Source organism: Lissotriton vulgaris, chromosome 8 (genome assembly GCF_964263255.1).
Source record: "Lissotriton vulgaris chromosome 8, aLisVul1.2, whole genome shotgun sequence".
Classification (NCBI taxonomy): Eukaryota; Metazoa; Chordata; class Amphibia; order Caudata; family Salamandridae; genus Lissotriton; species Lissotriton vulgaris.
Window position 1 is genome coordinate 1368285282 of NC_141696.1, and position 26109 is coordinate 1368311390.

The following is a 26109-nucleotide window of genomic DNA, read 5'->3' on the forward strand; positions in this document are numbered from 1 at the left end:
TGTCACTATGTTTTTGCCTGGTGATTCTTCCTATCCCCCTTCCATTTCCTATGCTTTGCTCATCTCCATCTTGCAGGCAGGCTGCGGGTGTACTCTCTTCCCCAGTGATCCAATCCTGGTTTCCTCTGTCCCCGGTGTGTTCCCTGCGCAGGGTGGTTCTGGGGAGGCTGGCTGGTGAACAGGAGGAGGCAGTGCTGGGAGAGGGAGGGGGACAGGGGCTGGGCTTCACGCTACACAGCTTGCCACTCAGTGCAATGCCCAGCAGCTTGGAGTCAATCAGATCCACTCTCTCCTTCTCCCTCTGGCGCCGGGCCTCAGCATAAGACCCGGGCACCTGGCATGCCTGCCCACATTCCGGAGCCCAGTCGTCTAAGTGGAGCCCTGTAGAATTTGCTTTTGGAGGAAAGAGTTGCTTGTTTAGGTTTTGCACCTCCCTCATGTTGTCCCCTATATGTTGTTGCTGCTCCGAGCCTTGCCCGGCCTCTCTTGTGTTTTTTTTTGGGGGGGGGGGGGTTCATTTATTTATGGATTGCAAATTCAGCTCAGAGGTATTGGTGGGCTTTACCTTAGTGCCCCTTGCCAACAAGGTGGAAACATTCCTGATTTCAGCTCTTTTTGGTAGAATGAACAAAGAAGACTTACATCTGCATAGTTTATCTGGGCATGTTCGGGGCACTTCTGTCATCCAAGAGGACAAAGACTCCCCTACAATGGAACTTTTACGCAGACCCCCAATACAGAAAAGGCACCTAGGCAACTCTAAAGCACTCACATGTACCCCTGTTCGTCTCGCCCCCCAAGACACAACAGCATTCAGTAATGGTTATTCAGAGTTTATTTATATGTGAAGCAGCTTTATCAGTGTCCCATGCACACACTGTACATCTAATCCCATGTGGTGGGATGCCTAGGTGTTATATTGCACATTGAAAACTACGCTGTGTGCTCTGCCAAAGAACGGCACAGGTACAACTTTGGTATGCTGTGGGTGGATGTATAAATTCACCAGCATATGCTATGTTGTTTTGAGTACTTAAGAGTGAGACAGCCCAGTGGGTTGAGCACATGCGGTTGACATCTGTGTTTAACTGCAAGTTCCAGATTCAAAGCCGTTTTATTGAGCATTAGGCTGAGTCATGTTCATTGGGTCTGCTATTTACTGTGGCCAGCTCTGCAGTCCTGTTTTCCTGATGTGCAGGGATAGCATTGATGCACGTTTTCATTTCTAATGTTAGTATAGTCAAAGTTCTTAAGTTCTGCTCTGCTATTAAGCATGCAGTGTGGGGTTCCCTATTTTGACATTAGGAATGCATGTGCAGTCAGTCATCTTTCTGCTGAGATTTCCAGTTACTACACAAAGATTGTGCTGCTAAACACAGTAAGGGACTTGTAAGGGGTGCCCCCTCCCATTTCAGAGCTGCAATGGAATGTATTGCAACCACTGTTGCGCTTGCAGACCATTGATCAGATACTGATCGATCGTTCCTGTAGGGAAAGCGTCCTCTTTGGTAATCATGTTGGACAGCCTCAGAAGACCACTCCATGCTGCACTGATATAATCCCAAAATGGAACAAGCATTCACAGCCATTCGCAGGTTGCCACACCATGCAACCTACCTACTTAATATTCAAGCAGGTTGTTTTGTGACTCCCTGCAAACGGACAATTTACGATGTGATCTATAGTGCATAGTTGGCATCACAAATTTCGTACCCATTCAAAACTAATTGGTGTGCAAATTGCACGTCCTGGTTTGCAAATTTGGGGCCAGATTTACCACTTACTCATGGAAATAAATTACCTTAAAAAAAGCTGAATATGTTATAATTACATTTTAAATCAATTTATAAGCGCAAAAATGCAAGCACATATAGTAAACATGTGCCCAGAGCAACTAGCACTATTAAACGAAATGTGACTGGTTGCTCTGTCTTCTTTCTAATGTTGGTAAACACACAGCTTCTGTGCTGCATGGCTAACCACTTATATGGTCCCAAAGGCGAGACCTATTGGCTATGCCAATGCTTGTTTCTTTTTATGCTGGGTGTAGGATTTCTTAAAAATACAATGATCTAAGAAGACCTGGTTCCAAAAGAACATCTGAAACAAGCCAGGCATTTATTCATTTTTTTTTTTTTTAAATTTGTTTTTATTGCAGAATTAGAAACCATAGCATACAATTGCTCAACCAGTCCACTCATGGTGTCCCCCCGCATCAATCGTAAGAGCGTATATCATACACAGCCATTCAGCCCGCATCCCTGAGGCCGGGCGGCACTGCGTCCCAATTAGCAACAAGACAGCATGGTGAACGTCCCTGAGGGACAATGGTCGAAATCTTTTTACGTATCCGCATTTTACCCCCCCAACCATAACCTGACCCCAACATCAGCCATCCTATGCTAACATTCCGGTGCCACAGAGCCGCTACCGTCCCCTTCCCCGTGCCCTACGAGGCCCTCATCATGCCCGTCCCGGGCGCCCCTGCCGCCTCCCGCTATCCGCCCACGCACCACGAACCCAGTCATCAGTCCAACCCAGTAGCGCTACAGTGACTAATCTGCCTCCCGGCTCCTATCCCACCCCTGAACAACCCCTAAACAACCCCTGGTCCCCCCCCCAGCAACCGCCAATGGTGTGTGCCCTGTTCCTGACTCTTGCATGGGTCCCGCTACAGATCTAATGACATCCTTGTACTCATAAGCCTCGCGGTGTCCTCGAGCCCTGTCCATTCAGTCCTCTTCCTCCACTAATGAATCACGTAAGGCCTGCACTATCAATTCCCATGCGCGCGCTGATTCTAAGGTCTTCTCATTATCAAGCTTGACGGCCTGCCTCATTCGGAGCACACTCTCGCACTCGGACCACCTCAGCAAGTCATTCGTCCATCTCCTCACAGACGGTCCTTCCCTGGACTTCCAGTGCCAGGTGATCTCCCTCTGTGCCAGTATCAGCCCTAGGTCGATAAACTTACTTGTCACCTTAGTGTGTTTGGTGTGAGGGAACCAGAGCAACAGACACGCCGCCATATCAAACTCCACCTCCCTGTCGGTCACTGCATTGAGAAGGTCCCCTACCTCCGCCCAGTAGGCCTCCAGTTTCGGACAGCCCCAGAAAAGGTGATCCATATCCGCCTCCGGCGCCAAGCACCTCGGGCACCGTGCGTCCTGCACCTGGAAGTACCGTCTGATCTTCTCCGGAGTCAAGTAGGCCCTATGTAATACGAAGAAGTGCACCTGCAGGAAGCGCGCGTTCCTCGTGCCCTTCCACGTACGCTTAAGTACATGGCCCCACACCGTGTCCGGAATGGGCCTACCTATGCTCGCCTCCCAGGTCGTTTTCAGCCCCAGGAGCGGTGCCAGCCCCTCGTGCAGCATCCTATTATGGAGGCAGGTCACCGCCTTAAATGTGCCAGCGGCCATTACTACGTACTGGCATGCCATGGTCGTGTCCGGTTCGATGAGCCCCCCCTTCCAGTGTTTCTGAATGGCCGCCACCACGGCCGCATGCAAGAAGAAGCCCCCCTCCGGCAGCCCAAACTGTTCCTGTAGTACCTCGAAGGGCACCAAGGTCCCGTCCACATATAGGTCCCCTACCACTTGCAGTCCCGACTCCTGCCATTCCAACAGTGGGGACCAATCGCCCCCATGCGGCAGAGCGGTCAACATACCGATCGGTATCTCCGGTGCATACGGTCGGGTCACCTTCGCCCTCCTCAGACTCCTCTGCCAGCATAACCTGAGCGTCCGCTCCTCCATAGTGAGGCCTCGCAACTCCAGTTTCTGCTGCATAACTATATAGGCCAGCACATGGCGTTGTATCCCCAACTCTCGGTCGCACTCCGGCCCCCTGAACACCCTAGCTACATGCTGTGTAAGAACCTGAAGTTGCGCCGCCAAGTAATACAGCTCAAAGTCGGGGACGGCCATCCCCCCCTCAATCTTAGGGCTTAGCAACGTGTTCAGTGCCACTCTACGGCGGCCATGCCCCCAAAGGAAATCAATAACCATCGTCCGCAAATCCCTAAAGATCCTCTGGGGAATCCAGATGGGCAGCGTCCGGAAATAATACAGGAGTCGTGGAAGCGCTACCATTTTCAGCAGAGCGATCCTACCCAGCACTGTCAGGGGAAGGGATGCCCAAAAGGACATACAGCCTCTCAGCGCCCGCACGCACCGTCCAATATTGCCCTCTAATAGGTCCGCGGCCTCGTGGTAGATACGGACTCCCAAATAAGTAAAGCAAGATGGCTCCCAGACCACCCCCAAGTCACGTGTGGGGCAGGGTGCATCCGCACGAAGCGGGAAGACACAGGTCTTCGCCCAGTTAACCCTGAGGCCGGACAGCCGGCCGAACTCGGACAGCATTTCCATCGCCCCCTCCAAAGCCCGGTCCGTGTCCTCCATATACAGCAGCAGATCATCCGCGTACAGCGAGATGTGGTGCAGCCGCCCACCGCTTGCGATCCCTGCATATTCGTCTCCCGACCTGGCACGCACCGCCAAGGGTTTCATCGCCAGTGCGAACAAAAGAGGGGAAAGGGAGCACCCCTGTCGCGTTCCCCTACCGACCGGGTAAGCCGCGGACACCAAACTGCCCAGGCGTACTCGCGCCGTTGCCGAGGAATACAGCACCTTCGTCCACCTGCGGAACCCTTCACCAATACCAAACCTCACTAGCACTTCATCCAGATAGACCCATTCCAAACTATCAAAAGCCTTCTCAATGTCTACAGACAACACCGCCTGGGCACCGTCCGCATCCACTACACCGTCCAGTATCCCAACCAGGCGACGAATATTTAACGCCGTGCTCCTCGTGGGGATAAACCCCGCCTGGTCCCTGTGCACCAGGCCAGTCATATGTGGGGCCAACCTGGTGGCCAAGATCCGGCTCAATATCTTGTAGTCCACCGTCAGCATGGACAATGGTCTAAAGGACCGCACATCCGTCGCTTCCCTGCCGGGTTTTAGCAACGGCACTATCAGTGCTTCCCTCATTGATCCGGGCAGACCCCCCCAACCTGTAAGCCTCAGCATATACCACCAACAGTCTGGGCGCCAAGCTATCCACGTACTTCTGATAGAACTCTATCGGAAAACCATCCACCCCGGGCGTTTTATTCCGCGCCATGTGCTTAATGGCCGTCCTGATCTCGGCCAGCGTGATCGGTCCACCTAAGGTTTTCACATCGTCATCGTCGAGGACCGGAAGCTGCCTCGTCTCCAGATATGCCGCGATTTCGTGGGCCTCTACTCCCAACTGACTCTCGTACAGTTCCGCGTAATAAGCCCGAAAGCACTCCAGCACCGCTGACTGGGACCAGTGCATTGTTGATGCTAAGGACCGGGCAGCCTCGAAGTTCAGGATTAGCAAGCCTGGCCAGTAGCGTACCCACCTTGTCCCTTTCGGCATGCGCTCTAATGGCGTATTGCTTGTAGTCATAGCTCCGTAACCGTTCCGTTTCGGTGTCTACCACCTCCTTTGCCTCCAACAACCGGGCCTGCAAGTCCGGTCGGGTCGGCCTGCGCCGCTCCAGCTCCCTCAGTTTTTCCTCCGCACTAGCGAGCGCATTCAGCACCGACAAACGAGCATTCGAAAACCTACCCAGGCACACACCTCTCACCACCACTTTCATCGCATCCCATTCAGCGGACCTACATGTAGCTGTACCCTCATTCTCACTGAAATACTGATCGATGCCCTGTTGAACCGCCTCACTGAACACTGAATCCTCCAGCGTGTCGGGCCGGAGCCGCCATGTTGGAATCGCAGAACGCTCTCGCTGCCATTGGACATGCACCAGCAGAGGATTGTGGTCCGAGATGGTTCTGGTCAGATACTCCGAATGGGAAACCAGTGGGGCCAGTGACCCGCTACACAGTACCGAATCAATTCTCACATGTAGAGCGTGGAGTGCTGAGAAAAAGGAGTAGTCCCTAGCGTCCCTGTGTTGTTCCCGCCATACATCCAGTAGCCCCCATCTATCCTGCCAATCCTTCCTATGCATGGCTAGCTTACGGACCGGGGAGTCAACAAGGGGAGGGTGAGATCTGTCTAAGGCCACATCCGTGAGCGAATTAAAGTCTCCCCCCAGTATCACCGGGCCCGCTAAGGAGGAGGCCAAGGACCCAGATAAACCATCGAAAAAGCGGGCCTGATCAACATTTGGTGCATATACACAGCAGAGAACCACATCCCGACCATACAACCTCCCCTCCACCGCCACATATCTGCCCTCAGGATCCACCAATTGATTCAGCACCTGAAACGGTATCCCCGCTCTCACCCAAATCAGTACTCCTCTAGCAAACGCTGAATAAGTGGTGCCAAAAACCTGACCCCGCCATCTTTTCTGTAGTGCGGTACATTCCTTTTTCGTTAGATGAGTCTCCTGTAACATGGCAACCTGAACCCCCCTCCTCACCAGATACGCATGTACTTTGTGGCGCTTGACCATAGTTCGCAGCCCTCGGACATTCCACGTCAGGCATTTCGAGTTAGGTAACGTCCCCATGCCAGCATAAAGCGATCCAGTTCAAATGTAGCCAGTCAATGCCCACACCATAGCAGTTGCCCCCCCCAAAACAAGCTTTAGAAAAGAAAACACCCCAACCCCCACACCCCAGGACAGAGCCCACAAACCCAGTGTCAGCCCCGATCCAAACCTTAAACCAAACACACATCGTACTAACCTGTGGTCGCCACCACAGAAGGCCTTAAGGGCCCAGGGGGGGGGGGGGGGGGAGTTATCGCCGACCCCAGCTAGCGGAGCCCGCGCCCCGCGCTCTCCATCCCATCGTGCCGATGCGGCACCCTACCCGGCGACCCACCCAGCTCCAACAGGATACCACCCTACCAAGAGCCTTGTCCAAGTCCCAACGAAGAATCAGCCGTGGAAAATCCCATCGGATGTCTGGGGGGTGACCACTGGCCCCTTCATGCTCTCCGCCTCCGAAAGTTCCTCTCCGGTCCTGCCGCCTTCGTCGCCAGAGTCCGTCTCTGCCAGTTCACTCTCCGGCTGCGATCCCATAATGGCCGCCGTCGCCGCAAGCGCCTCTCTCTTGTCTGCAGCCATCTGGGCCTCCCGTTTCTCCCGCTGTCGCCTATTGCGGGAGCGGATCCTTTGTGACTGCCGGACCTGAGGCGGTTTCGGCCGATCTCGTCAACTTTTGTGAGTCCTGTCCGTGCCAGCCCGGTACGATTCCAACCACAACCACACTTCATCCGGGGTCTGAAAAAAGTGCGTGGCCCCGTCCAGGATTATCCGCAGCTTGGCCGGAAGGAGCAAGGAGTACTGGATGCCCTCCTCCCTCAGTTCCTTTTTCACTGCCAGAAACGATGCTCTATTCTTCTGGACCGCCTGAGTGTAGTCCGGAAAGATCGTGACCCTGCTGTTTTCCACCTCATATGGGCCCGAAGCCCGGGCTCGCTGGATTAGGAGGTCCCGGTCCTTATAATGAAGGAGCCTCACCACCATCGGTCGGGGGGGGCGGCCAAGCGCTGGCGGGCGGGCCGGCACTCTGTGAGCTCGCTTCAGCGTAAAGAAAGAAGTAAGGCCCTCCGGTGCCACCAAAGTCCGAAACCATTCCTCCATGTAGGCCACCGCATCCTCCCCCTCAATTCGTTCCGGCAGGCCTACGACCCTCACGTTGTTCCGTCTGTTGCGGCTTTCGGCATCCTCCGCCCGTCGTTCCAACATGTCCAATCGGGTCAGGATGTCCGTTATTTTGTGTTCCGCGGTCACCACCGCTGGTTTCAGATCCAATAAGAGCTGATCATGGTCCTTAACCTTGTCCGCCAGTTTGGCATGATCCGCTCGCAGGAGCCCCAGCCCCGTGGCAACCTGCGCAATGTCCTGCTGCAATGCCTCCTTGGTCGAGGTGATAGCATCCAGTATGGCATCCAGGCGCCGATGCAGCCTCTGTTCCTGGTCCATCATCGGCGGGGGGGCCTCGCCGACCTGGGACAGTGCAGCCACATCCTCCTGTCCCCGCTCCATGGTGGACGCTCCCCCTGCAGCCGCCATCTTAGGGTGCTCCGTCACGGGCAGCGGGTCTCGCCAAGTCCCAACCACCACTGTGTAGTGGGACGTGTGTCTCAGCAGTGACCACAATAGAGTGCCACCACAATGGCCGCAACTCCAAGGATCACCAGAACCAGCGCCGTCCGCCTCACTACCGCTAGGTCCAGGAAGAGGGGGAGGGGGAGGAGGTGTATAGACGAGCAATCGCCCCCAATGTCCGGTCAATGCTGGGCTCCAAATTCCCCGCCGTCAGGACCGCATCCACAGCTCCCACCGCGCCGATCTCGCAGCAGCGGGCCACCCCGCCAGCCGAGGCTATGTCCGCTCAGTTTCGGTGTCCGAAGCCATCGGCCCGCGCCGCCGCCATTTTCTTCACACCCCGGGCAACACTTCAGCCGTCGTCATACGGGGTCTCCACGGGGCCAGCAAGCCCCCAAGTGCCTTCCGTCGGTGCCCAGTTGCTCCCCAACTCTGCGTAGGTCAGTCGCACCGACCAGGGGTCGCCCGGGTGCTGATTTCAGGAGAATTAGCGGGACCCAGCGCGGAGCTGCAAGCTCACGCCGCCATCCCGATCGGCGTCCAAGCCACGCCCAAGCCAGGCATTTATTCATATCAGATTACTCAGAATAATTGTATGTTTGCAGCAGATTCCCAACTTTTAGGATATTCTCAAAGGATCCTAGATTATTTACTCCAAAACTATGCATACAATTTACACAGTCTGAATTTCCAAGTGGAAAATTGTAAACGTTAAGTGCAAATTATCTTTGTTTATTGGAGAAGCGTCTACCCTTATTGATTCATTGACGGTGGGTAGTTCCTTTCCAGTTGCCTGTCTTGAAACATGTTTTCTCCTGTCCTTGATAATAGCACATTTTCATCCGTTTCCAGGGTGGTAAAGTACCTATAGAGAGTGTTTTCACTTACTCCTCCAGTGTGATTCTTCCAAAAACACACACATTTATCGTCCAGGCAGACATTCCAAGTTCCTAACTGGTTGTTACGACATTTGGCCAGCTTCGAACGTGTGAATCAGAATTGACATCTTGAGTTCCTAGAGGTCATTTTACCTGTACAAGAGCCTTAGCCAATCTGGGCTAGAGAGATCTGTTTGTATGTAGATGGATTTATGCCTTCAGGAAAATAGACTGCCCCCACCAGGGTGATATACATTTCTTTTTTAATCTTATTCTGTTCAAAAGCCATGTTGCCACTGTGAAAAATCTCTGAAGGCCACAATACGGCATATTTCCTTACGTGGGAGTGCACTAAAGAGATCTGGATCACGCCAGAACGAAGAATAGCTGCTGTTATGTTCTGGACTCTTGAAGAGTGCCCTGGTGTTGGGCTGTGTGTGTGTGGGAAGAAATGGATCCACCACACAAATATATTCGCTTCACCCATTTTAATATATAGATTTTACACCTGCTCTCAATCAACTGCCGTTTTGTAATTCTTGTATGTCACCTGCATTTTTCACACTGCTTTTCCTCAATGACTTTCTGACTTCAACTTTCCCCCAGCTATCTATTCTATTAGGCTTTACTTGTGTTTTACACTCTATTCAATTATAGTTTTTTTTCCTACTGTTAAATCTCATTTTTGGGCAGGAGTTACATTTTTTTAAATCCAATTGGACATCTACTTTTATGAACATGCACAGAATCTAGATATGACAGCAACAATATATCTGAGCTATGAATTGTATCAAGCAGAGCTGGAACAAGCTAGTCTGAGTGAACCCTCACCCTTACCTTCAAAGGACATTATATCTTGCAAACAAAATATTATGTACAAAAAGGGGCACAAGCATGCTATCGAATCAGCTAATTTATTTTCAGTTCTATGTAAGAATAGAAAACCAGATTCTGTGGCTCTGATTATCATCATCCCATTGATTAAAATAGTAATCACAGGGGCGGTCATAGCATTACGACCAACTTCGGCTACTGTGGTGAAGATGCTTAATAATTATAACTAGCTCTTTTACATGTTTTGGTATCTATTTCCATCTCCGGCACAGTTTAATTCTTAGTTGATATGTAAATATTTAGCCATTTACCCAACTCAAAACTGTGGCAAAAGCGGCGGGTTCTCATTTGATTACAAGATGGCTATTCGGGTCCCAATTCACGAAGGTGCTCTCTCTAAGTAGAATTCCTCCTGCATTTGTATGATATGTCTGACTTTCGGGGGATTTGCAAAGCTTCTCAGCAGTAGTTTTGGTAATTTGACACAGTCTTTTTTTGAGTTCAAGTTTATTGAAACCAAGTATAAGAATCAGATAATAACAGTGCATTCAGGCAATATAAAATTATATGAAAACGATAAAAATATAATGCAGGTGTACAATGAAACGGAATCAATAAACACGTATCTCTAAACTAAGAAAAAGAAGGGAAGGAGAAAACAAAATCGTATAATAAACAATTAACGAAGGCACTATGTGCAGATACAACATTGTATGCCGTAAATAAGACAGTAATAAAGGCAAAAAACATAAGCAATGAATATCAATTAGGAAAAAAATAAAAGAAAAAATCATGTAAAAAGACAACCAAAGGATAATCATGGAGGTTTACGGACTTCATCAGATGAGTTTGTATGAGTACCAATGGGGGTGGAACTTGGAGTAGAGAGTGAGGAAAGATAAGTGGTAAGAGGAATCCATAATAAGTCCCTCTTAATTGCAAGGGAAACAGGGGTAATGTAGTTGGTATTAAGTCTGTGATTGAAACAAATAGCATTCCACCATGCAGAGTAACTGACTTTTGTCGAATCTTTCCAATTGGAGGTGATCAAGTGTAAGGCTACAGCTAGAAATAAATCCAGTAACTTAAAGTGAGAAGGGGAATGGGGCAGATCCGGAGATAAGGAACCTAATAGGACAGCAGAGGGGGAAAAGGGGCCCTTTATGCTAAAAATAGTGTTTATACGGGACCAAATTGAACGCCAGAAGGTATCAATATTGGGACAATGAAATAGCATATGGAGCAAGTCGGCAGATTGGCAAAGGCAGGACCAGCCCTTAGGTGAGAGATCGGGAGAAAATGATGCCTACTTAGCCGGGGAAAATAGTAAACGTCGGTAAACGAAATAGAGGGTTTGAGTAGTATGGGCAGCTCTTGACGTTTTATGAATCTTTAACCATAACTTATCCCATAAAGAGATGGGCAAAGATACTGACAAATCCTGTTCCCAGGCCAATTCAGACTTCGTTTTGAGTCGCTCAGAGGGAGTTAGCAGACATTTGTAAATGCAAGAGGCCAAAGGAGAAGAATCCAAAAGCGGAAAAATAGTGGAACAGAGGTAGGTAGGTCAGAGGAAGAAGGGGGCGATTGAAGGTATTGGAGAAGAGCAGGGAGTAGAAGATCATATTGTTTTCTGAAAGCATTAGGAAAGAAAAATTGAAGATCAGGAAAAGTTAGGGGAACATTATCAAGTAGGAGTTAGGAAATCCACAGTAAACCCTTGGATTGCCAAGATTTCCAGAAAAAAGAGCGTTTTTTGATTCGGAGTAGTTTGTTGTGCCAAATGGGTTGTTGAGATAAAGATGCAAGAGAGGGGTAAGAGGAGGGTAAAAGCGGAGTTAAAAGGTGACATGAGTGAGCAATAATAGGAGATTGCAAAAAAGAAGCTTTAGCAGAAAAAGCAAGAATCTCAGGAATGTCAAACGGCGAGATGAGAGATTTTTCCAAGGATAACCAAACAGGGGGATGAGTGAGGACTTCTGTAGACAGCCAACGAGAGGCTTGTTTAAGGATAAAAGAATAATGGTATGATTTAAAGTCCGGAAACTTAAGACCTCCATTCGTCTTGTATTTTTTAAGAGAGGATAAAGCAATCCGTGAAGGTTTGCCCTTCCAGAGAAACTTCAATAGGATTGAATCCAATCTTGTGAAATAATATCCAGGTATACAAACAGGTATCATAGAAAGAAAATACAAGATGATAGGAGCCAGCATCATTTTAATTGAATTTAGTCTACCCCATCAAGAGAGGAAGAGAGGGTGCCATCTGGAGATAGAATCGGACAATTCTTTAGTGATATCATTAAAATTGGCTTTCAAGGTGTCCGAAATAGAAGAGGAGAACCATAGTCCTAAATATTTTACTTTGGTCGATTGCCAGGAGAAACCAGTTTAGTCAAAATAATGACGGAGACATAAGACATTAAGGGGCAGAACCTCGCACTTATCTTAAGGCGATATCCCGAGACCAGCGAAAAAGCATCAACCTGACTAAGAAAAGAGGGTAAAGAGGACTCAGGATTAGAACAATACAAAAGGATGTTGTCTGCATAGACAGACAATGTAACTTGGTTAGGGCCCGGGTTAAAGCTTGTGATTAGAGTGTCCTGCCGTATTTTAGTTAAAAATGGTTCTAGAGCCACAATAAACAATAAGGGGGATAAGGGGCAACCCTGTCAAACCCCTATGGAAAGGGAGAAGTAATCAGAAATCTTCCCGTTAGCAAAGATAGAAGCTCTAGGGCCGGAGTATAAAAGGGAAATAAGGGAAATCAATTTAAGGGGGAAGCCAATCCAGGTAAGAGCACGAAACATAAAATCCCAACTAATCCTGTCAAATGCCTTTTCGGCGTCTAAAGTTATGGCTGCAAGTGGATATTGTACGGAAGAAGCTTTACTAAGTACATTAAAGAAAACTCTAGAATTGTCAGAGGACAAACGACCCTTGACGAAACCAGATTGTTCAGGGCTGATGAGTTCAGGTAAAATGGGATCAATACGCAAAGCAAGTAACTTGGCAAAGATCTTATAATCTGTATTGAAATGGAACGGTAATTTTTACAAAAGGAGGGGTCTTTATTATCTTCGGGGATCAGACAAATCATAGCCTCTTGAAAAGTACCTTGGGAAGAACCATTAGCAATAAAGGAGTTAAAAAGAAGGAGCATATGCGGAAGGAGAAGTTTTGAAAAATGATCATAAAATTCGATAGTGAAGCCATCTGGGCCAGGAACCTTACCACGTCTTAGGATCGAAACTGCGTGAGCTATTTCCGCCAAGGTTATATCTGTTTCAAGCGAATCAAAATCAATATGGGAAGAAGAAGGAGGAACGAGTGATTGAAAGTAAGAGGATAAATCAGAAGGAGAGGGTATGGATTCAGGAGAGTAGAGTTTTTTATAAAAAGTGACAAATTGCTGCAAGATATCAGCTTCTTTGAAATGGGATTTGCCGGTAGAGTCTGTTATAGAAGCAATCCGGGTTCTGTTTTGCTGAGTTTTCAAATAGTTAGCTAGGAGCTTACGTATTTTGTTTTGACCCCCGTAGTAACGAGCACTACTTTTCAAAGGAAAGGAAGCCGCAGCATCAGTAGATAATTTATTGAAAGCGACTTTGGCCGTGATACGATCCTTCAAAGAAGAGTCAGTGGGAGAGTGATAGTAGGAGTATACTAACTGTTTAATTTTGGCAAGAAGATGGGAGGATTGCTGCTCGAAACCCTTTTTTTTCTGAGAAACGTAATTAATTATAAAACCTCTAGCGGTTGCTTTAAAGGAATCCCAGATCATGGTCGGAGAAGAATCAGAGGTGGTATTAGTAGTGAAGAAGTCTTCAACGAAAGAACTGAATTGACCAGAGAATTTAGGGTCAGCAAGAAGGTAACTGTTAAAACGCCATTTGCCGGAGGAGGCAGAGAAAGGGATTAGATCTAAATCTACGATAACTGGGGCATGGTCAGATACCAGGATAGAACCTATCTCTGAGGCAAGGGCACACTGGGCAAGGGACTTACTAAGAAAAAGGTAATCAATACGGGATTGTGTTTTATGAGGAGGGGAGAAGTAACAAAATTCCTGTATGTCAGGGTGGCATAACCTCCAAATATCCGTCAGGGATTTACGTCGAATGGTAGAGGTAAATTGAGTGTGCATTTTGGATTTGACAAATTTAACTGGGGAGTGTCTATCGAGAATGGAATCATGAACTTGATTGCAGTCACCACCAAAAATGATATAGTTGTCATCAAGAGAAATTAGTTTGTCTGAAATACATTAAAAATAACAATAGGTATATTGTCAACTGTTTGTTTTGTGATCACCCAGCAACCATCAGAGTCAGTTTCCTGATGAGTAACAGAAACAGTAAACTTTTTGTGAACTAAGTTAACAACACCATTCTTTTTCCCTAAGGCTGGGGAAAAGAAAACATGGCCGACCCAAAGCCAATTCAATTTAGAAGCTTCAATGTCTGAAAGATGGGTCTCTTGTAGCATGGCAATGTCAGTTTTCAGTCTAGCCAGATGGGATAGCACTCGTTGTCTTTTAATGGGATTATTTAACCCTCTAACATTCCATGACGTAACTCTGAATGTACCTCAAAAGAAGTAATCATGTTGATACAAAAAGCATACAATGCAATAAACAAGCTTAAAATTAAACTATATTACAAATGAGAGAAAATGGAACCAGAAAAAGAGGGACAAAGAATAGAATATCCAAGAGGATAAAGGGTGAGCCAGAAAAGAGAGAAGGCCATAGGAGAAGAGGGGAAAGAATATTGAATAATAAAAGGAAGAAAAGAAGTGAGAGAAAAAGCAAGAGAGAGAAAAGGGAGGAAAAAGGACAGGATAAGCTCAGGAGTAAACAAAGAAAACAATAAGAGAAGACTACATATGAACAACCAAATTAATACATGAACCGGGTACATACCTACAAAGGGAGGATTCAAGGATACATTCAAGGATACAAGGAGAGGGGAAGAACCAGACGGGGGACGGCACAACCGGGATCAAGCAGAACGGAGGACCGGGAGGCATCACGTCAGGAGAAGGAAAGAACTGTGGGAATAAAAACAAGAACAAGGAGAAGACGATAAATAAACAGGCACGGTAAGAACAAATTGAATGCAATCTATAAACCAACGGACCAACAATGGAAGCAAATCAACATCCAAAAGAAAGACATAAAATCAGCCAGCATTTGAGGTAGAAGAATCCATGGCATCGGTATGGTGAGAGTTTATGAAACTTTGGAGATGGAGCGGATCCTCATAAGTCGTAGTCCCGTTGTTGTAGGTGACCCTAAAGAGGCACGGGCGGAAGAGTCCATATCAGCGCCCATTGCACGAAGAGCAGGTCTCAAGTTGAGGAAAGCCTTCCTTCTGTTCGCGGTAGGCTTGGCGTATTCTTGGGCAAAAAATAAAGTGGATCCGGACCAAGTAACACGCTGAGAAGACTTGGCTGCAGAAAGAACTTTTAATAAGTCCGTATATTCCAAAAAATAGAGGATCACCCCTCTTGGCTTCTGTGAGGGAGAAGCAGATAAGGAAGGACGGCCCAGTCTGTGCGCTCTTTGAATGTTAAGCAAGGTGCCTTCTGGCATATGAAGGTCATTGGGGATAAAAGATTTAAAGAACGTGAGACGATCAGACCCCTCCTGTCCCTCTGCAAGACCATAAATAAGGAGGTTATTGCGCCTGTTACGATTTTCAAGCTCCTCAGCTTGACGCTGAAGAACAGAGACTTGAGTTTGAAGAGGGGAACATTTCGCACAGGTATCTGTAATGGAAGAGACAGACTGTTCAACTGCAGTAACTCTGTTGTCGAGTTGTGCCCAGGTGTCAGTGAGGACTTGAAGCTTTGCATTATTGTCTTCCATAAAGGAGCGTAATGCCCTAATCTCCTCTAACAATATCTCCATTGAAACGGGTGAGGTAGATTTAGGCGGTGACGGAGGGTTATGCTTGATGCGCTTGGAGAGGGATTTTCCAGAGGTCGCCAGCGTAGGGTTGGAAGCCGCCATGTTGTCCGTTGGAGGAAGAAATAAAGAGTCTTGCAAGTGAGAGAACTCGGTAAAAAGTTTCGAGTTCTTAATAAAGATCTGCTTTGCTGGTGTTTTCGTAGAAAGAGTGCCTTTAGACCTTCCCATAAAGAAGAGTAACATAAGCAGGGCCAGAAATATCAGAAAATGATTGAGGAGGAAGGAAGCACAAAATGGCCACTGCAATCAAGTCAGTCAGCATAGGCACACTAATAATCCTGGAAACATGCTGAAAAAAGTATGCTGGTATCCAAGAGAAGTAGTCAACCAGGAGGAATGATAGAGGTAGATGATAAAAAGCCACAGTCTTTCAAAAGAAACATCGAAAGCCGGCGTCTCAGCGCAAGTGGAAAAACAAAATGGCGGTCGCGAAGCAGCGACGATGTCAAAGAGACTTACATTGTCCAGAAATTTGTTATTCCGCTGCCGAGTTGAACCGCAAAGGTCAGAAAAGGAGGAGTAGTAGTTCTGACATCCACACATCTCGGTTGCAGCACTGGAGCAGTACGAGAAGGATGCAGCTGCCTGATATCACCGAGGAGCTTCACTCGGGCACCGCCATTCCCGTCGGGTGCTAAGCCACGCCCCCCTATTTGACACAGTCTTGATATACAGGAGTACTCAATGCTCAGTTACATAAGGATTGGATCAAGAGGAATGAGAACCAGTTTCATAGTTCTGCTTGCTGAAATGTAAAACTGAAGTTCAGTAGCACCTTTCAACTATATTTTATTCGCACAAGGTATGTACTTTTTGCCCTGGAAAATTCCTTCTCCTAGCCACCCATGAAAAGTGGAGGTGTTCCCAAATACACTCACTCCTGCCCTTGACAAGAGTATATTTGTTTGTATTGTAAATATTCACTCACTTTTACAGGTGGACGTCCCCAGGTACACTTACTATCTCATTTGTGCCACAACCTTTTGAGCTCTGAGTTTGCCAATCTTATTTGCAAGGGTAAAATTCTGCTGCTCCGGATTCTCTGCTCATTAATGAGACTTAGCCTGCATAACTGCCCCTCAATACTTTGAGGTTCATCACTGTACAAGACATTCCATCAGTAGAGTTATCAGAACCTCTACAAGAGACTCTAAAAATAAGAGCCTCCATCCTCCATCCTTGGACAGTACACTCTTAACAGCAGAGCTACTGTGGCATTCATCTCTGTACAAGACTTCTATCAAGTAGTGGGCTGTAGCAGGGGAAATCGGTGGTGATTTGCGGGGGACAAAAACAATTGAATAAAACATACCTACAGCCAGACGTCTGCCTCCTTGCAGCCTCTTCAGCTCCTATGATGCTCACACAGGCACCCCGACTCCCCTGCACCAATTCGGATGCTACTCTGATGCTGGTATTACCCAGCTTTAGAGAAACATAGGGATTGGCCAGAGCAGGCTGGTTCCATGCTCCAGCAGGTATAGGGAGCCTGTGCTCCTGAGCCCTGTTGATATCTTCAAGCAACAGCTTGGAGATATCCAATTGCGCATGTTGGTTTGGTCGTCCCAAGATGGCCGGCCAAACTGACATGCACACTATAAGTTAACTTAGTTAAGCTCTGCTTTTGGTTATTTTTCAATATATTTTCCCCAGTGCTGGTAAATGTTTTATTTATTTGGATAATCTTATTTATGAATTATCACTTGTTCATAAAATAAGACTTCACTGAGCAATATTTGAAACGTATTTATCATCTTTCCACAGTATTCAGCAAAGTACCAGCGCCACAAAATGTGCGGTTGAATTCTGTAAATTTTAGACATGTTCTAGAGTGGGACTCTCCAGTTTATCATGGAAGAAATCTGACATACACAGCAAAGTACATGTGAGTATGCTGTTTATTTCTTTTATTGTATAACTCAGTCTATAAACAGTTATAATTGTAATAGCATAAACTGCTTTTTATGACAAAAGGAGACAACCCAGTAGCAATGTCTATTTCGAAAATGTGGTTTGATTTTACACTGAAGGCCAACTCAATGATCCTTTCGTCCTACATAGTTACAACTTAAGTGACTCAAGTTGATTGTACTCTGATAAACATCTACTAAATGTACTGGTCTATTGAAGTCTGATGTGACCTGGTTTAATCTCTGGGCAATTTTATGTGTGATGTCATCCCTGATGTTTAGAATGATGTGATTTGTGATGTTATAGGCAGTGGCATGTGTAAGTCCATTAGCCAAGCATTGGGGGAATTAAGACTTTTTAGATTTAGATTTTTCACAGCCTGGTGGGCAGAAAAGCTGGATTTTATTAACCACTTGGATGCTAGGCATTTTCCCGCTGTGTGCTGGAAAATGCCATTTTAGTGGCACTATGACGAGCTCAGCTCGTCATCAGCACACGACCCCCGTGGGTGATGACGAGCTGAGCTCGTCATCAGCATCGAAGGGGTTAAAGGCAAGATTATACAAACCACCTTCATTGTCAGCTCACAGCAGCAACAATCGAAGAATATAGAAATTCAACAGCATTCTAATAATGTATAAAGTCCTCCCTTCTTTGATGTTGCAAACAAGATAACTTTTAAGAACTTTAATTTCCAAACATATAACTTCATCAGTGGAAAACCTCTTAATGTGAAAGAAAACACCAACAGATTTTGAGATAAAGTAGGAAGGGTATCAGTGAGGAGCGATGATCTTAGCTTCTGTGTCTTTAATAAAATCCAGATTTTCTGCCCACCAGGCTGTGAAAAATCAAACTTTTATGGCATGGCACAAAGGCTAATTTTATGCAAATGTAAAGTGCATTTAATGCATTATCAACTGTGCTTACAACAGGTCTAAAATAGCAACTTTTAAACATATTTTCGTTTGACCAATCTGCTGCACTAAAGATATCTTGCAGACCTCCCCCCAACATGAAAGCTTTGGAAGCTGAAGCACCCCCTAATAGAGTGTGCTCCAAACATAGAGACTTACACCGGCTTCTTTCATTACCTCCTTCACCCATCTTGCTAAGGTTGGGTAAGAAACAGCTCTCTGAGGCCCTCTATGGAATATTAACATTTGTTCTGTATTTTCTCTCAGACTGTCAATCCTCCTCTCATACGCCATCATGCATTTCACTAGGGAAAGTCTTTCATTTTGTATAAAGAAAGAGAAGAAAACAAAAGTCGACATAGTCTTAATTCTCCTTTTCAAATAAAAGCAAACCCTTCAGGTTGATAGGCCCTGCTTGTGGTATCCAATGCCTTCATATCTGAAGTCCATTTAAACGATACCAGGCAGAGTAGGACAGTAAGTTTATGAGAGATACGTTTCAGGGATAGGCCAGAATTCTCATCCCTACTCACTTGACCTGCAGAACATCCCTAACATCCCATAAAACAGTGTATTTCTTAGTAGGTGGGTTTACTACCTGCATACTTTGCATGATTTTCTTAGTCAATACTTTCTGTCCCACAGAGACTCTGTCCACTAAACAATGACCCGCTGCTATAGCTGATCTTTAAACATTAACTGTTCTATAGGAGAGCGCTGATGCAAAAAATGCTGATAAGTAATTAACCACATATGCTAAATCAGTTGAAACAGGATTGTAATTCCGTCGAAGACACCAACAAACCCATTTCTCCCAAGCCAGTCTATATGCTTTTCTTGTGCCAGGTGTCCACGAATCCGATATGAGCTTGAAAGCATCTGCCAAAAGGAGTGGGATCTGCCACTGCCTCCTAAATTCCTCCAGGCCATCACTGCCAATAATCCTTTCTGTACAAGAGGGTGTGGCTCTCCTTCTGGACCTATCATTCTTTCCCTGAAAGTCAGAATTAGGATTGGTAAATCTATTCTCATTTCTACCAAGATTGGGAACCAGGCCTGTGACCGCTAAAGATGTGCTATCACTACTGTGATCTATCTGTTTGTGCATATGTGTAATAGTAGTCTTGGTAGCACAGCAAACTGAGGGAAATCATAAGGTGCTAGACCCTTCCAATTTTGAAGGAAAGCATCCACTTCCCAGGCCTAAGGGTCCGGCCTCCAGCTGAAAAATGTCAACAGCTGTGTGTTCAGTCTGTATGCAAAGAGATCCACTCAGAAGGGTCCCCATCTCATCTGAATACTGACCAAAATTTCCCTGTTCAACTTCTAATTGCTGGAAACGCTGAAATCCTGGGAAAACAAATCAACCACACCATTGCTTACTCCAGTAATAAGTTCCACCACTACTGAAATGCCCTTGTTTAAGCAGTAACCCCTAAAGACCTTCGCTAAAGCTGCGAGCCCCTTGGAGTGAGGACCTCCCATTTTGTTGACATACCTGTCCGAAGATCCATTGTCCATACGTAACTTCAAAGAACACATCCTTCTAAACTCTATTCCGATTCTACTACTATCTCCTCACCCAAAAATGTCTCTGCCATTCCATGCTTTGGCATTCCTTAGCCACCGTAATAGATCCTTCTTTGAGTATGGATATAAAGGACATCATTTAAGAATAAGATTGAGTTGTTCTCAACGACCTTGCTTTGAGTCTTTAGATTGCCCGGTAATACAGGGGACCCTGATAAATTGTTTAGATCGTCAAAGGCAGAAGTCCCAGGAGCCTTGCTAAAGCCCTCAAGGGGAACCCCTTCCCTAATATTTTCCTCAGTTCCTTGCGAAGCTTCTCCCCTGGTAATTATAATTCTGCCTGTATTGCGTTTATTGCAAAACCCCAAAACTGCTTCTCCTGGCTTGGTGCCATGCAAACTTTTTTCTTGTTTATAACAAAACCCAGGTGTTCTAATAAGTTTATGGTAAGGTCTGTATGACATGAAAACATCTCTCTGTACTGAGCCATTATGAGAATATCATCCAGGTATATAATTAATCTCACCTCCCTTGCCCTGAGCCAACCTGCTACAAGACAACGAACATTGGTGAAACACCAAGAAGGTGAGGAAAGCCAAAAAGGGAGACTGTAACATTGCAAAGTTTCCCCATCCAAGTAAATTGTAGGAGTTTTTGATGTGGGGGCCAGATTGGGATAGTAAGATATGCATCCTTTACATCTAACCGTGTCAGAAAATCCCTTTTTCTTAATGCAGTCCTTAAAAGGTGTACTCCCTCCATTTTGAAATATTGGTAGACCACCAATTCGTTCAGCTCTTTTAAATTGAGCTCAGGTCTCAGCCCTTTGCGCATTTCTTCTCCACTAGAAAAATATTGTTCCCTCTTGAACTGTACCTTTGGTCAGTAAATCCTCTACCTCCTGTGATACCAGGATTGAATCCTCCTGTGAAACATCCATTTCCAGAGGAACCTCCATTTGTATTTGTGTGCTTATAAATTTCATTTTGTATCCACTTATTGTATTCAGGACCCAAGAATCCTGAGTCACTAAATTACAATTTCCACAAATTTGGGCCAGTCTGCCTCCCACCTTAATAGGGGTATCTGAAAGGTCTTTCTTAGCCCTTACCTGTTAAAAATCTTTTCTGTTTTCGAACACCTCTGAAGTCTCTCCAGCAAAATCTCTCTTTCTTGGGGTAGAAGGTCAATTGGGTGGTGGAATTTGAATGTGGAAATCTTATGCCACAGCCCAGGTAGGGTCTTAATGAAGCGTGGCCATGGCTGAGGAACTGACCCCTTTGTTCTCCCTGCCCTGCCATAAACCTTGTCTTGGAAGACATTCTTAATGTACTTCTGGGATTTTTGTATTGAACTAAATACTCCCACATATTTGGCCATATCTCTTATGAAGTCATCACCAAAGAGTAAATTCTGGGAGTCAGGTCATTCTTCCTTAGTGGCCGGTACAACCGGTTTAGTGTTAATAGAATGATCTTTCTCCTCACGTTTGAGACTGCAGTATTCACGTTCCTTAGGAGGCAGATGGTCCTCAGCGCCCATTGGCGCAACGCTTTGGGGGTCAATGAGGCTCTCTTCAAGATAAGCTATCTCAGCCATCTCAAACATCTCTGTCAATGGGTCAGTAATGTCAAGTAGACAGTCCTGGCAGGACTTTAGGCCTTTGTCAAGAACTTTTCTAGTGTCCTTGGCGAGGAACGCCACCACTTTAGCGCCTAGGTTTGGGGTCAAAGACACCTAGTCCGGGAGGGAGGGGCTTGGGAACTCCTGGCAAGACCTGAGCTCCTTGGGAATATTCTATCGAAGTCAAAAAGAAAGGTACTCGGTAATGTGTTGAGATGGAGCCCACTCTGGAGACAAAGAATGTTTGATGAGGAGCTGGTCAAACATGCTTTCCCGAAGGGGTCCGCAATGCCCATTTTAGAGCCAGAGGCCTTAGATGCCTCATTTCTAATGTCTATCTCCTCAATATCGGTGTCAAACTCAGAGGAATATCGTTATCGATCAGGATGGGAATTCCCTGGCCTTTTTCTTGCCCATCTGTAGTGCCCAAGGCACCGCTCATGTCACCACCAGTGCGTGATGCCATTTTGTTTGAGGCTTTTGGATTTTTTTACTTCTTTAGGCAGGCTTCTCCCTGTAGCCCTCTTTCTCTGAGCCTTAACTGCCCCTTCAGGAGGTCCTGTGCCAACAACTGGCCATCCTTTCTTAGAGAGGACTTCCAATTTTTGATTAATCGTCTCATCCAGTGACCCCATTACCTTATCCATGGATTTGTTTATAAGCCCCTCCTAACTATCCTTCACACTGTTTCCTATAGGTTCAAGGAACATGGTCAATGAATAAGTAATTAACAAATTACTAGGGCTCTGAGAAAAAACAGCTGTTCCCACAGTTGGTTGCACTACAGCTGCCAGAATTCAATTACATTGACCAACAAGTTTAAACGGCCACTCCAATATATATGTGCATGTTTATCCCAAACTGTTAAAATGGCTGCCGGCACAGACAGAGCATGCTTGGCTGTCTGCTAAGGGCCTTTCCTTCACAGTTGTAATGATCCTCCTTTTATCTTTATGCCTCTATTTCCTTTTTTTAATTTTAATTTTATTTATTAATTTGGGCTGTTCAATTGCTAGGCGTCGCATCGCTTGACTTAATCTGAGTAAGTCGGCAGCTGCTGAGGAAGGGAGGGCTACTAGCAGTTCCTACAGGGAGAGAGGGGCTCCGTGGCGAGGCCTTGCTGGTATTGCAGTAATCGCAATGCGACTTTGCAAAGAGACTGCTATCGGGTGAGTCACCTCATGTACACCGTCGGCCTCAACGAGGGGGTCCTCTACAAACTAGTCTTCAAAGAAAAAAACTGTCACGGAGAGGGCTTACTGCAGGGAGCTCCCATTGCTATGGCAACTGGATCACAGGGCTGACTTTTTGAAAGAAAGCCAGCCCACTGTAAAAGCACTTTTCTCTGCCTTAAAGAGACAGAAAGAAATACAAGGATATTCCGGGTACGGCATACTCCTTCCAGCATTCTCAAAGATCTTAGAGAACCATGTTAACTCGCACATTTCAAGTTAACTGGAAAATAACAACCTTCACACCCTAGTCAGTCGGATTTTAGAGCCAAATGTATCACTGAAACAGCCCTTCTAGAAATAATCAACCACATTAAAGACATGCTAGACAAGGCCGTCCTGATATTGCTGAACTTCGCGGCGGCCCTCGATACTGAACCCCATGAAAGACTATTGGCCCGCCTTTGGGCTATTGGAATCGAAGGCTTGGCCGTGAAGTGGCTATCCTTATTTTTAAATAACAGAAGTCAAAAGTGCACATCCTCTATTTGTGAATTGGCTGTAGGATACCCTCAGGGTTCGGCACTGTGTCCCACATTATGCAACGCATACCTTACACCCCTAGTTATGTTGGCTAAGGTAATATCATACGCAGATGATACTCCGTTGCTCTTTACCTGTGAAAAGGGGGATGAAGTTGATGGAAGAGCCATCAAATCCTGTTTTGCCAATGCATTTGACTGGCTTTCAAATGCAACCCAGATAAAACTAAGATTATGATTTTTGGTGACTCCTCTCCCGAGGTGAGGAGGACGTGGTGTGGCCGCAAGACACTCCTCCCCAGCTTCATAACAAAAGGTGCGATTATGATAATGGCCGGAAAGTCTCCTCCCAACAGTTGGAATCTCCTAGACCGCGTCGGAACCCTTCCGATCGAATCAGTTGGTTTACATTCCAACTGACCTATTACAGTGTTCGCGATCAGAACGAAAACTGTCCGGTCATTCCGTCTCAGTTCGGCAGCATACACCACTGTGGACAGCGTTTCTGACCTCGGGATTATGATGTTGATTTCCAACAGCCTTTCCGCATTGGCCTCTCTGACATGGAAAGGCTGTTGGAAAGTGACTATGGGGACCCGGGCTGGGCCCCCTAGCTCCCGCAGCCTACGGTTGAAGGCAGAGGGGGTACCTAAGGGACCCCCTGTAAACCCCTGCACTGTGTGTCAGGCACCGTGGGATCCCTGTGACAGGGTGCAGGGTTTTACATACACACACACCCCGTTTCCCTATAGGAGCCGGTTCTCAGGCGTAACACGAGCTCCCATAGGAAACAATTGGATTCTGACCAAGCAGTGTTCGGTTGCATCGTAATCCGGCAGTCGGAACCCCAGACTGCAAGTCGGTCGGTCCTAAATCTGAGTCTGTGTTGAGAGGAGGATTTCTGACCGACATCGTAATCGGCTCCAAAGTGCAGTAAAAAGCCTGGAAATTATAATTGACAGTGCCCTGTCATTTCAACTACATATTCAGACACTGGTGGACCCCTTTGCTTGGGACCCTATGCTTTCCTAAGAAATGCTTCCCTTTTCTGTCAGTAGAAACCAGAAAAACAGTGATCCAAGCACCGATCGCCTTGAGGCTTGCTTATGAAAAGGTTCTCTACTTAGGCCTCCCAGTCCAACTTCTCAGCTGTTTAGAGGTATTCCAGAATGCGGCAGCGAGATTAATCCTCAATCTCGCTCCAAGAACACATATGACCACACATCAGAGGGTACTTCACTGGCTTCTCATCAAAAAGAGGATTATTTTCATGACATTGCACCTGGCACATAAAGCTCTTCACTAGAAAGGAGCTGTTTATCTGAGGAGGAGAATATGTGCATGTGCCCCCCTCAGGGAGCTGCGATCCTCACACAGCTTTTTTGCCAGGATTCCAAAAATTTGCCAGGCGAGAAAGGGTGGAAGATCGTTGTATTTTCTTGGCTCCAAGGCATGGCATGAACTCCCTAGGGAACTCTGTGCCATTTCACAGTTTCCTCTGTTCAGGAAAAAAATTCAACCTGACTGTTTCAAGAAAATGAATAACACTATCTCCTTTTTTGGCAGATGTCAGGATCTCCAAAAGGTCAGTGCGGGAACACTCCTTAGAGTATGCACACTATACAAATGCCAATTCATTCATTCATACTGAGGGGGGGAGCGCCCCAGGCCCGGTCTTATAGAAAGCTACTACATATAAAAGAACCACTCTCCTCCCTAGGGAGAATAGAGAATTGAAGCAACATTGATACAAAACTATAAGTTACTCTTCCCTACAGGGGAGGCAGGGAGGGGGTAAAGTACAATTACAAAGCAGATATGATATTATAGAGAAAGGACTGCACTTATCTTGTGAGCAGCAGCAACAAGGAAGGGAGAACACCGTGTGTGGAGGGACTTTATACCTTATTAGAATGTTTTTGAAGTTCTATATTCTTCAATTGTTGCTGCTGTGAGCTGGCAATATAGGGGATTTGCATAATGTTAGACTCTGTGTCATAAAATTGCCTTACATGGTGATCTTTGGTGTTTGATCGGGGTATTGTAACTTTACCCTCACTTCAAATGGAGTTTTGTTAAGAAATGTGTGTAGCTTTCATAGCATAACCCTTCTGTGATGTAGATACACTCAAATTAGCCCTTCAAATGAAGAGTATCACAGTTCTGGGTCAATTGCAACCTTAGTGCTTGTGTGTGGTACATACAGTCATAAACATCGTTAGTTACCTGACTAATAGGACCCAAAGGGGCTGCAGTCTATGTTTCATGGGTTTGTGAGGTTTATTCATTGCACAGCTGCTGCTCACAGGTGCTGAATTGGGCGTACTACTTAAATACCAGAAAAGCAACCTACAACGTTTTGCTGTCTAACATGCCCCGTAGTCTTTGGCCACAGACTTAATGGATGCGCTTGATAACGTGCACTGCAGGGCTTGCCATCAAGAAATGTCTGTATGACTCAAACACACGATACAGCCTACGGGTTTTGGCAATGGACTATGATAGGTTGTGTGTGTGTGATACATGTTGTGAGAAGTTGGCCTGATATATAATGTTCACTATTCTAGTGAGCACTCTGTATCAGTCCAAACATCCCTTATTGATGATTGGTTGTAAGTCAACCGTAGACCAGCTATCCTAGTAGCGTGGACAAGAGCAGT

General features: G+C 46.4%; 1 protein-coding gene across 2 annotated transcripts in view; it reads left to right on the top strand.

The window, feature by feature from the left end:
• IL10RB (interleukin 10 receptor subunit beta) overlaps positions 1–26109 on the top strand; it is a 432261-nt gene that overhangs the window by 118343 nt on the left and 287809 nt on the right. For both annotated transcript variants that reach the window (XM_086935322.1, XM_086935323.1), the window contains exon 2: positions 17519–17639. In XM_086935322.1, coding sequence (XP_086791448.1) covers positions 17519–17639 — 121 coding nt within the window. The remainder of the gene's footprint in view (positions 1–17518; positions 17640–26109) is intronic.